The 13,475-nt window shown below is 54.3% G+C and overlaps 1 protein-coding gene across 2 annotated transcripts in view; it reads right to left on the bottom strand.

Moving 5' to 3' along the window:
• Nucleotides 1-12,131, bottom strand: part of SH2D4B (SH2 domain containing 4B) — an 83,805-nt gene extending 71,674 nt beyond the window's left edge. For both annotated transcript variants that reach the window (XM_038534489.1, XM_038534490.1), the window contains exon 1: nucleotides 11,948-12,131. In XM_038534489.1, the coding sequence (XP_038390417.1) occupies nucleotides 11,948-12,131 (184 nt within the window). The remainder of the gene's footprint in view (nucleotides 1-11,947) is intronic.
• Between the last annotated feature and the right edge of the window lie 1,344 nt (nucleotides 12,132-13,475).

The raw sequence follows: 13,475 nt of genomic DNA, 5'->3' as shown, positions 1-13,475 counted from the left end.
CCACATATATGCCCATGTTCTACCTGTCAATGAGTAGGAAAGGTAATATCATCCCCTTTACATTACAATTTCCCTCCACATAGAATGGGTGTACCAGAGATAGGATGATCAACAGTCCCAGTTTGCCTGGAACTAAGGAAATTCCCAAGATGCAGACATTTCACTTGTAAACTGGATAAAGTCTGGGTTGACCAAGCCAAGAGGGTTTACCCTAAGGAGAGATATCACACGTTTACCCATCATAGCCAACTTCCTTTAAAGCTCTGCCTTCCATAGCTCATCACTCTGAGAAGCAGCACTCTTACCTTCCCCATGACCCCAGCATCTTTGCTCACAGATGTGAACCAGAGCTGGGCCAATCAGACACCCACTGAATGGAATCTGAACTGAGAGACAGAAAGGGTGGGGTTATTTGATAATAATGGATCTTGGAAGTAAAGGCCACCTAGATTCAGACCTGGGATAGCATTAGGATTGTGTCTACCAATGAACAGCCTTGGGAGCTGGTGTGGTGTGCAGAGAGAAGCACCGACAGGAAACCAAGAGAAAAACAACCCTGGCTGCAGCTTCCTGATTCCAGACTATACTTGCCATTCTTGGATTCTGGGAGGTAGCTTAGGAGCATCTTCCTTTAGCCAGCACATCCTTACCAAGGTGTCTGGCTACCCCAGCCAGACAGAGGACTTCTAGCATCTCTCACAGTAGATGCACACAGTAGGTGCTTACTACATGCAGGTAGAATCAATTATAAGCTGTGATGGTTAATTTTACATGTCAACATGGCTAGACCACGTGCCCAGTTGTTTGGGCAAATGCTAGTCTAGATGTTGCTGTGCAGATGTGATTACCATTTACAATTGGTTGACTTAAGAGCAGATTGCCCTCTGTGATGTGGGTGGGCCTCACCTAATTAGTCAAAAACCTTAAGAGAGTGAAAAACAGGCTTCTCCAAGAAGGAATTCTGCCTCAAGACTGTAATATAGAAATCCTGCCTAAGTTTCTAGTCTGCTGCTGTGCCCTACAGATTACAGACTAGCCAGGCCCATGATCATGTGAGCCAATTCCTTAAAATAAATCTAGATAGATGGTAGATAGATAGATAGATAGATAGATAGATAGATAGATAGATGATAGATTGATAGATCAATAGATAAATAGATGATAGGTAGATGATAGATGATAGATGATAGATAAATCATAGATGATAGATCAATAGATAAATAGATGATAGATCGATGATAGATAGAAGATTGATTGATAGATGATAGATGATAGATAAATAGATGATAGATGATGATGATAGATAGATAGATAGATAGATAGATAGATAGATAGATAGATGATAAATATCTCCTAAGAGTAGGGCCACTTCTGATGAAATGGTGTTTTCAACAAATCCTACAAGGAAGGAGCTGCCCCAACACCTGGTGTGTTCTCTTAATATAAGTGCTTTTTGTTCTAAGCTGTGAACATTAATCTTTTGGGAAAAACAAACAGGAAAGAAGTCCACTAGGTGAGAAATGTGCTTTTGCTAATGTTTATCAGGTTCTTAAACATACCAGGCTCTGCTGGGAGCATCTCTTTTAATCTTGCCCACAGATCTGGGATATAGGTCCTATTACCATCGTCCCCAGTGTATGTAAAAAGAAACTGAGGCTCAGGAAAGCTTGAGTAATTTGCCAGGGTCAAGTTAATAAGTGGAACACACTTACAGTTCAGAGCCAAAATTTGAACCCAGGCCCTCTGACCACTGCACAACCCACCTTTGGCATAAAGGGTGTGCACGTTGGCATGGAGTGGCCATAAGGTGCGTTGTCAACAATGCCGGGCTGCTTACGTTGTTTATTCAGAACTGTCCTTGCCATAGGTCTGCGACAGACTTGGGGTCAGGTCACACTAAACCACCGCCCCCCATCACTCACTTTAACCTTGTGAGTGTAAAATGGCTCCTGAAGTGGCTCCCCAAGCTCCAGGCCATGTCGTCACAGAAGGCGTGCCCTCTCCTGTGAGAATAAGGGACAAATCCAAGATCTGCCACCAAGACCACCATGCCCCTGTCTGCTGAGACTCAGGTGTCACTATCACTGCGAAATCCACAATAGCCCACCTTCAAGCCCACCCCCCCAAGTCAGACACACCCCAATCAATGGGCCAGTGGGGTCTCTGGACCCCAGTCTTACTCCTTTCTTATCAGCATAAGCATCCTGGCACAAAACATCTATTTATCTAGAACAGCATCCAAGGCACAAAATAACCTCCGGGTCACACGGATCCCGGGGTAGGACGACTCTCTAAATCTTCAGCACCTCACGAGCCTGACTGTGAGCACCCTATGGTGGTATCAGAAAATGGACATATCAGTGAAATGATAGGATAAAAATAAATGACCACAGGGGCACCTGGGTGCCTCAGTTGGTTAAACGTCCAGCTCTTGGTTTCGGCGCAGGTTGTGATCTCGGGGCGTGAGATCGAGCCCCACGTGGGGGGCTCCGCACTCAGCATGGAGTCTGCTTGAGATTCCTTCTCCCTCTCCATCTGCCCCTCCCGCTACAATAAATCAATCTTTAAAAATAAATTAATGAAATAAAATAAAAGACCCTGAGGCCTAAAGTCATATAATTTTGCAAGAAGGCGGGAGAAACAGGTGTGAAAATTGCCCCCAAGGAATTCAGATCCCGAAGCCAAATGCAAAATCTCATACCAAATGGGAAAACCATTTGCTAATTTGTACGTGAGAAAAAAACCTGGAAAGCAGTCATGCCAGCCACTTGGAGAGATTAGCTGAGGGACGGGCAGCCGTCTGCAACCTGTTACTTGGACGCGGCTGCCCTGGGCCAGGGCTGAGAGCTGGGATCGGGTGACAGGCAGTCCGCAGATAACCAGCTGGTGGCCTTTCTCAGAAACTGCCCCTCCTGACCTCCAGCCTGGAAGGGGAGGTAGGGAGCTGGAGGAGGTAGGGAGCAGGGAGGTGGCCAGGCAGGGTGGCCCCCGTGGCAAGGGGAGAGAAATTAAACGTGATCACGGCCCACCAGGCATCCCTGGCAGCGGGCAGGAGAGGGGCTTCCCTCCCTCCAGAGCTGAGCAAACCCAGCTGCTCAAAGGCCTTGAGCTTTGGCAGCAGCCGGGGCAGGACGGGGATCCGCCCGCAAAGCCCAGTTCTCTGCTGGGCCACCGAGCCCTGGCCGGCTGTGTGGCCCCAGGCACTTCTGGAACGTGCAGAAATACGGGGAAAGGACAAGCTCGGCTCCCCCTTATGTGCCCCCTCGGCCGAGCTGCGGGGACCTCTCTGCCCGGGTCAGCACCAGCAGTGCTCCTGCCACGCTTCTTGGCCATTTGCCTACCTTACCGTGACGACTTGCACTGGTGCGGTTACTAGTGATGTTGGGCTTTTCACTCTCTAAAAGTGCTGGCCCTGGACATGGGGGGGTGCCACGGACCCCGGAGCCCTTGGCCAGGGGGAGCAGCCTCAGTCAGCAGCAGGCCCTCCGGCTTGGGGAAGGCGGGAAGGGAGAGGGGACAAGGTGCTGAGCTACAACGGAACCAGAGGCCCCCAGCCCGGGCCCTGCAGGCAGGGTGGGCCCGGAACTTTGCTCCTCCAGCCCCACAGCCACTGGGACAGGCCTCCCCCCACTGCAGGTGAAGGAACTGGGCTGCCAGGACACAGAGTGACATCGCCCTTAGGAGCTCTCTCCCCAGCACAGCTGTCCCACCGTGAGGCACCTCCCGGCAAGCCAGAAAGTAGGGCCCCATTAGTCAAGTCCACAAACCTGGGTAGAGCACCTACAGGTGGAAGCCCACATTGGGGCCCCTCAGTCCAAGGCGGGTGGAACGGAAGGGTCTGGCCCTAGATCCCAACTCTACGCCCCAAAGCACCAACAAAACACATACAATACACACACACACAACACACACACACACACACACACACACGGCTCTCTGAGAATTCTAACCTTTGTTCCACTGCCTTGGCCAGGACTAGGGCCCATGCCCAGCCACACACTCACAAACAGAGTGATCCCAGGCCACCCAATGCCACACCTCCAACTATCGGCAGATCACAGCGATTCATAGACTAGTCCTGCACCCACTATAACATCACATCTTTTCCCGATCCATGAGAAGGGTGCTTATCAGCCTCCCAAGTACCAAGAGTAGCCTTTCAATGAAGGAACTGAGGGCAGCCCGGGTGGCTCAGCGGTTTAGCACCACCTTTGGCCCAGGTCGTGATCCTGGAGACCCGAGATCGAGTCCCACGTGGAGCCTGCTTCTCCCTCTGCCTGTGTCTCTGCCTCTCTCCCTCAATCCTCTCTGTGTGTTCTCATGAATAAATAAATAATATCTTTAAAAAAAATGAAGGAACTGAATTTCTGCCAATTGGTCCTAAACACACACACACACACACACGCAAAGGGTGATATTTGACAGACACAGGCAAGGCCCCAACCCCCACTATGGTCGGTCAAGACTCCAAAAACATTGAGGTTGGCCAGGCCACGATGCAGCTGGTCCAGAGCCTAGGTCTAACGGTGGAGCATCTGGAAGAGGCTGAGCCAGTGTCCACAGGATCTCCATCAGAGCCGGGGGGTGCAGAGTGGGGAGGAAAGGAAAGAGAGGAATAGGACTTAGCCCTTAGGTGCTCCACAGGAGCTTTCCCCACTTGTTGAAGAAGCTTTATGAACCCTCCCAATGACCTTTGAGAAGGGGTGGCTATTCCCATTGCACAGGTGACTTTCAAAGGTCAAAACAGATCCAAGATGAAAATCCAGGTGACCTGGTTCCATTCCACCCGGCTAGAGGCATTTCGGAAAAGGCATCAACCCAACCAAAGGGTAAAGAACTGATCAGTGACTATTATTTTCCACCCCTGAGCACCTCAGAAAATGAGCTAATAGAGCATCCGTTCGGGCGTGAAAGTCTAGAAGAATGAGCACGGTCCACCTGCCCCCAGGTATACCCCAAGAGCTGCAGGGGCCTATCTATAAGTCATGGGTGCTAGGACACCTCTTGGCTCAGGTGGACAGCCCTGGGTCACCACGGACACACTTCTCGTGGTGTTTCTTCTTGCCGGACTTCTGAGCTCCCAGTAGGAAGCTTGTTGCACCCCCACAGCTCATCTGCTACCCTAATTGACCCCTCAGACCCACACTCAGCTCCAGTTTACCAAATATCTTGACTCAAGGGACTTTTTACCTCTGGTCTACCCTGCACTAATTAGTGTCCTCTACAGGAGTCTGCACAGCCTGCCTCACCCCTAGACACCTCTTCTCTCCTCCTCACGTACATTCTCTGAAACAAACTCCAACATTGCCCTCCCCAGAACTGTCCCTCGAATATTTGCATACTGATGGGAAAATGTTCTTAACGAAAGGACCAGGCGCTAGTAGGCAGGTAATGTGACACCGTGAGAAACCCAGGGGAGACTGTCAGTGCCCCCCCACACACACTACACCTTCCTAGACACTCTGCCCCTTGCACCCAGGAAGGGGGCTGTGACCAACACCTCCAACTATGGTCCAGAAATCTGGGGCATCCTCTCCCCTGACTCTCCTCCACCTTTATCCTGGGCAGTCAGGGCCTCCTACATCACCCCAGTGCATCAACTGACACACTGTTGGAATTCATGAAGGAGCTGAAGAAGTCAACGTGCCAAGGTCAACGGTATCCCACCACGTTATGTCAGCAAGGCCACGGAGACCACAGAAGATGGTGACTTCCATGTGACATGCTGAGAACCCCCCACAGTGAGGCCGATGCTGCTGGGTTGGCCAAATTCCTTGGGCAATAGGGTGAAGGGGGAATAAAACATTCATCACTTTCCCCTCAGAGGAAAAAAAAATGTGAGGAGCAATGACACCGGTACCAAGTGAATTTAATGTCCAAGTAATTATTGTCATTATGATTTGATGAAGAAACCCCTACTATAAGCAGAAGATGTAAATCTTGAAAGATCAAAGAAGGTAAATGAAATCAAACATGCTTGATTGTACCAAGAAAGTCACGGAGAAAAATATTTTTAAATCCTTAAATTTCTCATCCTCAGTATATAATGTTTTATTCCTGATAAGGACAGATAAAATGGACTCAAGCACTTTTTTAAAAAAATAAGGTCTTTAAAAAATATTTACGTAAGTAATCTCTATACCCAGCATGGGGTTCGAACTCATGACCCTGAGATGAAGAGTCACATGCTCTTCCGACTGAGCCATCCTGGCACCCACTAAAATAAGCTTTATTTTTTTTAACATTTAATTTATTTATTCATGAGAGACACACAGAGGCAGAGACACAGGCAGAGGGAGAAGCAGGCTCCATGCAGGGAGCCTGACGCAGGGACTCGATCCCAGGACCCTGGGATCACATCTTGGGCCAAAGGCAGATGCTCAACCACTGAGCCACCTGGGCGTCCCTAAAATAAGCTTTAAAACAGCATGTGCTCTTTAATATGGCATCAAAAAGCTAGAGGGAAAAAAAGATAGAGGTAATATGCCCTAAGAAGGGGCCCTGGGTGGCTCAGTCGGGTTAGTGTCTGCCTTCAGGCTCCGGTCATGATCCCAGAGTCCTGGGATCGAGCCCCGCATCAGGCTCCCTGCTCAGTGGAGAGCCTGCTTCTCCCCCTCTGCCCCCCCCCCCCCGGTGCTCTCTCTCACTCTCTCTTTCAAATAAATAAATAAAATATTTTACGTTATATATATTTCAGTGTGTTAAGCATCTGCCTTCAGTGGGGGGCATGGTCTTGAGGTCCTGGGATGGGGCCCCCTGTGGAGCCTGCATCAGGTCTGCGCTTAGCAGGGAGTCTGCTTCTCCCTCTCCTTCCCCCTGGCCCCGCTCATGCTCTCTCTTTCTCAAAGAAATAAATAAAATCTTTCAAAAGCAAAAAAAAAAAAAAAAAAAAGACGCAAGGGGGAAAAAGTCATATTGGTTAAACTCACATCCAAGTCAAAATCCTGAAACAAAGAAGGAGACTGACATGAGGTATAAGTCCGAGTGAAAAGGTGGCACAACCGCCACCACTGATGTGTGACGATAGACGCAGTCCAGCTTCTATGACGCATCCCCCAACACAAGGACGCTGTGACTTTCATTCTTTTGCTGAGGACCTTCAGGGTCTAGAGGAGGGAGGGGTCCTGCTGCAGAGCGCACAGCCCTTCCTGTTCGTCCCCATCCCCCTGGTTCAGCTCCTGTGACACAGCTCAAGTGTGCAAGCTGCACACCCACGGCCCCCTGCCGCACCCAGCTACTGGCACAGAAGCCGGCGACACTCGTAGCCTCGTGGCCCTTTCAGGCTAATGGAAGAGACAGGCCACGAACAAGCAAACAGATATCTATCTTTTAAAAAGCAACAAATCAATCAATCAATCAATCAATAAATAAATAAATAAATAAATAAATAAATAAATAAATAAATAAAATAAAAAGCAACAAATCCACAGAGAGAGAACGCAGATCTGTGGTCGCCAAGGGCCGAGGGGGGTGGGATGGGGAGCGAGTGCTTCCTGGGTAAGGGGTTTCCTTTCTGGGCTGAAAATGTTCTGGAACTAGATGGTGGCCGTGGTTGCACAACATTTTTTTTGCAGATTTTTTTTTTTTAAATTTAAGAGAGAGGGTGCAAGCACAACCCAGGGGAGGGGCAGAGGGAGAAGGAGAATCTGAAGCAGAGTGGAGCTGAGTTCGAGCCCCCGGAGCCTAGGCGGGGCTCATCCCACGACCCCGAGATGGTGACCAGACATGTAACTGGCTGAGCCACCCGGACGCCCCCTATACAACATTTTGGGTGTGCTGTCACTGAAACGAGCACTTTAAAATGGTTAAAATGGGAAATCTTCTGGTGTGTTAGAAACATACTGGTAGCCGTGGTAGGTTGTGGAAAGCAAGCTTGCCAGGGGTGGCAAGAGAAGGACGGGGTGCAGAGCGGGTGGTCAGGGAAGAACTGAGCCCCGTGAGGATGTGGGGGAGAGCACTCCCCACAGAGAGTCACCCCAGGGTGGAGAGTGGGGAGGATGGGGCACGGGCCAGCAGGAGGCATCCTATGTCCTCCGAGAACAGGGGGGCCGTGCAGGTCTGGACATGAGTGAGCTCATCGGTGTCACGAAGGTTCTTTGGCTTCCGGGTGGAGAAAGGGTTGCAGAGGGTGAACGCGGGGCAGGGGACCAGGGCCGTGCCGGGGATGGGTGCAGGGAGCGGGGTTCCCGGCAGGGCTGGGGCTCCGGGTCAGCAGTGCCCAGTAGGATGGGGGCCCTGGGCTAGGAGGCCCTGGACGGTTCCCCGGGCACAGAGAGAGGCAGACCGGGGGCAAGGAGCGGGTCTGGGGGCTGTCACTGGGGTGTGGGCCAGGCCCCCTGGTGGTGCCGAGGCTGGGCCAGATGTGCAGCCCAAGCGGCTTGATCCTGAGACACAGACACGATGCTATGGGGCCGCTCTGGTGACACCCAGGCCAAGCCAACAGAGCGAGGTGGGCCTGGGATGGGCGGGCTGCAGGGGAGGGGGGCGGAGGGGCCTGAGCCCAGCAGTGTGTGGGGGCCACAAGGAGGTGGGGGGAGCCCGGCCCTGAGCCAGCTTGTGGGCGACAAGAGTGAGTGTCAGGCGGCGGGCTCAGCCAGGGGGCGGCTGGGGAACACGAGGGGCTCCGGGCCCAAGACGTCCAGCCGGAACAGGTGGTCACAGAGGAACCAGTCAACACTGACAGGCACTGTGGGTCAGGCAGAAAGGACAGGTCGGTGTGGACACGTGTGCCCCGAGTCCTGTCCCAGGCGACCCCTAGGCCCACCCTGGAGAGACAGGGCCCACCGAGCAGGCCCAGAGCGGCCGGCGCTTGTGAGGCTCCTGGCGTTGGTGCGGGTTTTTGGGGGGAAAGGGACACTTGCCAGAGGGAGAGGATGCAGAGGTCCTGGCAACGTTGGAGGGGCTTGGCCTGAATTGAGCAGGACCACAGTTTGGAGCTTTGTACCCACAGTCTCAACAAGCCCCGTCAGGTGTCGAATCTTGTCGGAAATGTGACAAAAAGGCAAATGTGACAACGGTAGATGGGGAAACAAAGCTGAGGGTCTGTGTCTTCCACAGCAGGGAAGATTCTCACCGAGGCATAAAGTGAAAACAAAAAAGACGTGCCTATGGGGCCAGGGGAGTGATGCGTGCCCAGCCACGAGCCCAGCTTTCCCCCAGCTCGTTTCCCTGTGGACCCCACCGGCGGGTCCAAGATTAGTAAAGCCCTCAGGGTTCTGTACCCCCGTGTCCCCAGGGTTTACTGCCAGGAATGCCTGGAGAACAGAAAAGTTCTCAGGGACAGGGCACAGCCTACAGGAGCCCTGGGGACAGCAAGGGCCGGTCTGCTAGGAGCTGGGAGGTGCTCCCGGAAAAGAGACAGCAGGGACGGAGGCCTTAGGGGACAAGACAGGACTGGGGCAAAGCATCCCCGCGGGCTCATGAGGACGGAGTAAGTCGAGTAAGTCACGCGGGGAGCCCAAGGGGCTGGCACACAGCTCGGCAAGCACAGCAGGGGCTTCCTTCCGGACACACGGGGGAATGGGGTGGCGGCGGTGCAGGCCAGGAGGAGAAAGGATGCAGCCCGTGGGGCAGGTCCCCACCCACTCCTGCCCTGAGCCACCGCACGGCTGCACACCCGTGTCCCATGACCTGTCCACCCACGGCCGCAAGGGCCAAAGCTCTGTCCAGTTCACCAAACTCAGCGCTTCAGGATGTTGCATAAGGGAAGGGGTAAGTGAAGAAGGGAACGGGTGAATGCACGCTCAGATCATCTGTGGGATTAGAGTCTGAGCTCAGAAGTGAATGAATGGAAAAACCTCACTCCCCAGCCCCACGGTCAAAGCCACGGGATGTGCTTCCCTGACTCCACCTCTTAGCACGTAGGTGCCTTGGGGTGGATTGAGTCACTTCGTGAGCCTCGGCTTCCCCAGCAGAAACGGGGTCGCAGCACACTGTGCGTCCCAGACCTTGCTGAGGCCTGGCCAGCCCCAGCCCCACCCCCCCAGGGCTTCCCCGCCATCCACCCAGACACTTCCGCAGCCAGGGCCTGAAGCAAAGAGCTGAGGCTTGAACGAGATGCCGACCTGGAGACACACACACACACACTCCCCCGTGTGTTTCCCTCTCCTCTCCATTCTTTATAAGTCAGAAAATTAATCACGCAGAAAAGACTCTGCTGCACCAGAAACCCAAATGAGTTTAATGTATAATTTACACATGAAAATGTAGATGTCAATGTGTGACAAATTGCCATAAAAATGTTTTTGCAGTTAAATTTTTAGGCATCTGTCTTCGTCCCAGAAGAGCCACCGTACAGACGGCGTGAGGCTCCAGGGCTCGGGCCGGGTGGGGCCGCAAGCAGCCTGTCATTCTCACGAGCTGGTGATGCAGCTGCCAGCACAGCCTGGCCTGGAAGGCCCGGCCCGGCCCCAGCCATGCGCTGCCAAGCCAGAGCTGTCCCCCTCGGGGTCCTGCTGTGTGTCTCAGCCAAAACACAGATGTACCCGTACGCCAGCTGTGCGCTGGGCCAAAGGATAAAAGACAGAATGGAGTGTGGTCTCACGTCCCCGTGGCTTTGAGGCCCCTGGGAGGGCCAAGCAAGCAGATGATGATAAGTGACAGGGTGGCAAGCACTTAGGGCAGGAGTGGGCGCTACATGCCAAGCACCTGCCAAGATGCAAGTTCGTCCCTGCTCCAGGAGCATCCCCCAAAGGCTCCAGGGGGCAGGGACTAGTCCTGGAGGTGCTTGTCAGGAGGGTGAAGTGGGGGACATTCCCGACAGGAAAGAGCACTCGTGCTCAGGCGGAGGCTAAACAGAGCAAGCCTGTTCCGATGCATGTGAGCGTGGCCTGCTGCACGCTGCTAGGGTCGCCAAGGGGTCTGCACGCCCAGCGAGATATAGGATTTTGTCCTGGATTGAAAACTTCCAACAGGCCAAGTCTACACTCCACTCTGCTGAACCGTGGAGAGGCCAAGAGGAGGGCTGTTGGGGACAGTGACGAGGAGAGATGAGGAGACGGTCCTGCCTACTGTAAAGGGCCACATGCACGTAAGGTGCCATCCCCCACAGGACCCCGAGTCCTCTACCAGGTCCTGACTCCTGCAGGGGTATTTTCATCCCGGGTGCACCAGCCCGCGGGCTCAGGACTGCATATAAACCACCCAAAACGGGCAGCCCTGGTTGCCCAGTGGTTTGGCACCGCCTTTGGCCCGGGTTGTGGTCCTGGAGACCTGGAATTGAGTCTCCCGTTGGGCTCCCTGTGTGGAGCCTGCTTCTCCCCCTGCCTGCGTCTCTGCCCCCCCCCCCCATGTCATAAATAAATTTTTTTAAAAAGAAAGTAAACCACCCAAAGCACAGGCTGGGCCCCTGCTTCTCCTCTGCACCTGCTACTGCCCTTTGGGGCGGGTCATTGTCTGCGCAGGACATTCCCCGACAGCCTCTTGCCAGATGCCCAGCAAGGCTCCAGGCACAGCCCCAAGCTTCCTCTCACACGCAGATAGCGGGGAGCGGCCGGGGGCCCGGGCCGGCCCTAGCTGGGAACCACGGTGCTGGCGCGCACAAGGCAGGCAGGAAGGGCACGTCCCCGTTGCACCCTGCCCTCCTTGGTGGAACCGCTGGCGAAGGTCAAGAATACGCCCTCTCCCTCTGCGAGCGATCATAGCCTGTGTCCGAGCCCGAGCTGAGATCCCACTGGTGACTTCCCCGGAACTTGGGCCTCCCACAACAGGACAAAGCTCCCCTTCCCCAATCCCATCAGGAGCTCCCTCTGCAGCCTTGGAGCCTCACAGACCTGGGGTCAAAACACAGAGGCCAGGCTAGTGTGGCCAGACACTCACAGAACAAGGGTTTGAGCCCCCAGCCCTCATCACACGGGTGCTCGTTTTAAAGAACACAGTCCTGGCACCAATAACTTCTCCACCTCCTGGAGGCCTGGGGCCGACCCCTGGGTGACTCGCAGCCACATACCTCGCTTGACTTTCGGGGGCCTGAGACCCTCCGCCTGGGCCAGGGCCTCCCACGCCTCGCGCTCCCTCCAGCGCCTCAGCTGCTCCTCTCGCATTTTGTAGAAGAGGATGTGCTTCTGCACATCGCTGAGCTCGGCCAGGAGTTCGGGGTCGATGTACATGTCATGAAGGATCTGCTGCAGCATGATGTCCCCCAGAGTGCACCCCCCAGGGCAGCCAGCCAGGGAAGCCCTGCCAGGTGGGACACCCCAGGCCACTCCTCACCCCCGGCTCGTCACTGCAGGACCACTCGGGGAGCCCCTTCTCTGTGTCGCATCGTCACTCTCCCTCAGCTCCCAGCCAGGGACAGACTCATCTCCCCTGCCCGGGAAGCCACGGGGGCCAGGCAGCAGGAAGCCAATTGGCAGCCGGGACCCTGCAAGGGGTGGGGGGCAGGCATCGGGAGCAATCTAGTCCTCCTGTAGGGTCACCAGGAGCCACATCCCAGCAGCGCCAGTGTCTTGGCTTCCCCTGGGGTTCAGGGCCAACAGGGAGGGTCAGAGCCTCCAGCTCTGCAGGGCGGTGTCCGGACCCGGCCCTGCCTGAGCCGACAGGTGTTGAGTGATCCGTTAGTGGAAGGTAACGATGACACCAGCTGTATCGATGACACTGCCCGGGGCCAGCCAGGAACTGATCTCTCCTCCGCGGGTAAGAGGAGGCGGTGGTGGGTCCTAATTCGGTACTAATTCCGTGACTTTTGAGCCAACCTCAAACAGGCCAGAGGAGCCAGCCAGGAGTTTCCAGGCTCCTCGGCCTCTCCCTCTACCTGCTTCCCCTGGCCAACCTTCTTTTCCAGGACGTTTGGCATCCTGAGGTAATGCTTTTAAAACGCTGCCCTCCCACTGGGTTGGAGCTCAGAAAGGTAAGGAAAGACAGTCAGTAGGTAGGTATGAGGAAGGGGCTTTACCAGGGAATTCAAGGACACAGAGGAGCCCCACGTCATCTCTCCTTTCCCTAGAACGAGGTCGTAAAGCCCTGCCTGTGCTGACAGATTAACCCTCCAGGGGTCGGTTTGGGTGGTTGCCTTGATCTTCATGTTGTTGCTTGCAGGTGCCTGGAGATCACCAAACAGAAGGCTGTTTCTCGGGCGCCCTGAATCTGAAGCACCTGGGACAGGGCGGGATGTTGCCTTCAGGTGGGTTAGGACTGGGCCTAAGAGGTGCTCCCAGCTACTCCCAGCTGCCCCCTGTATTCCAACAAAGCCACTGGGCTCCAGAAGGTAAGCAACCTGCCTACGGCTACCCCGACCCCTAAGCTGCCACCTTGGGACTCTACCCAGTATTCGAATTTGACATGGGCAACTGTGAATCTTCCGATGGCTTAAAAATGTAACCTGACCAGGAGAGGACCACCCAACGGGGTCTGGCAGTGTGGCCTGGTAGGATTGGCGATCTTCGGGGCCCCTTCCCTCCCCATGAGGGACAAAGTGGATCGGACACCCAAGGGTGATGGAACGCAAGTGTGATGGGGTGCCCTTCTCTCGCTGCTAG

Source organism: Canis lupus, chromosome 4 (genome assembly GCF_011100685.1).
Source record: "Canis lupus familiaris isolate Mischka breed German Shepherd chromosome 4, alternate assembly UU_Cfam_GSD_1.0, whole genome shotgun sequence".
NCBI lineage: Eukaryota > Metazoa > Chordata > Mammalia > Carnivora > Canidae > Canis > Canis lupus.
The sequence above is the reverse complement of the archived record's forward strand: the minus strand, read 5'-3'. Positions and strand labels throughout refer to the sequence as shown.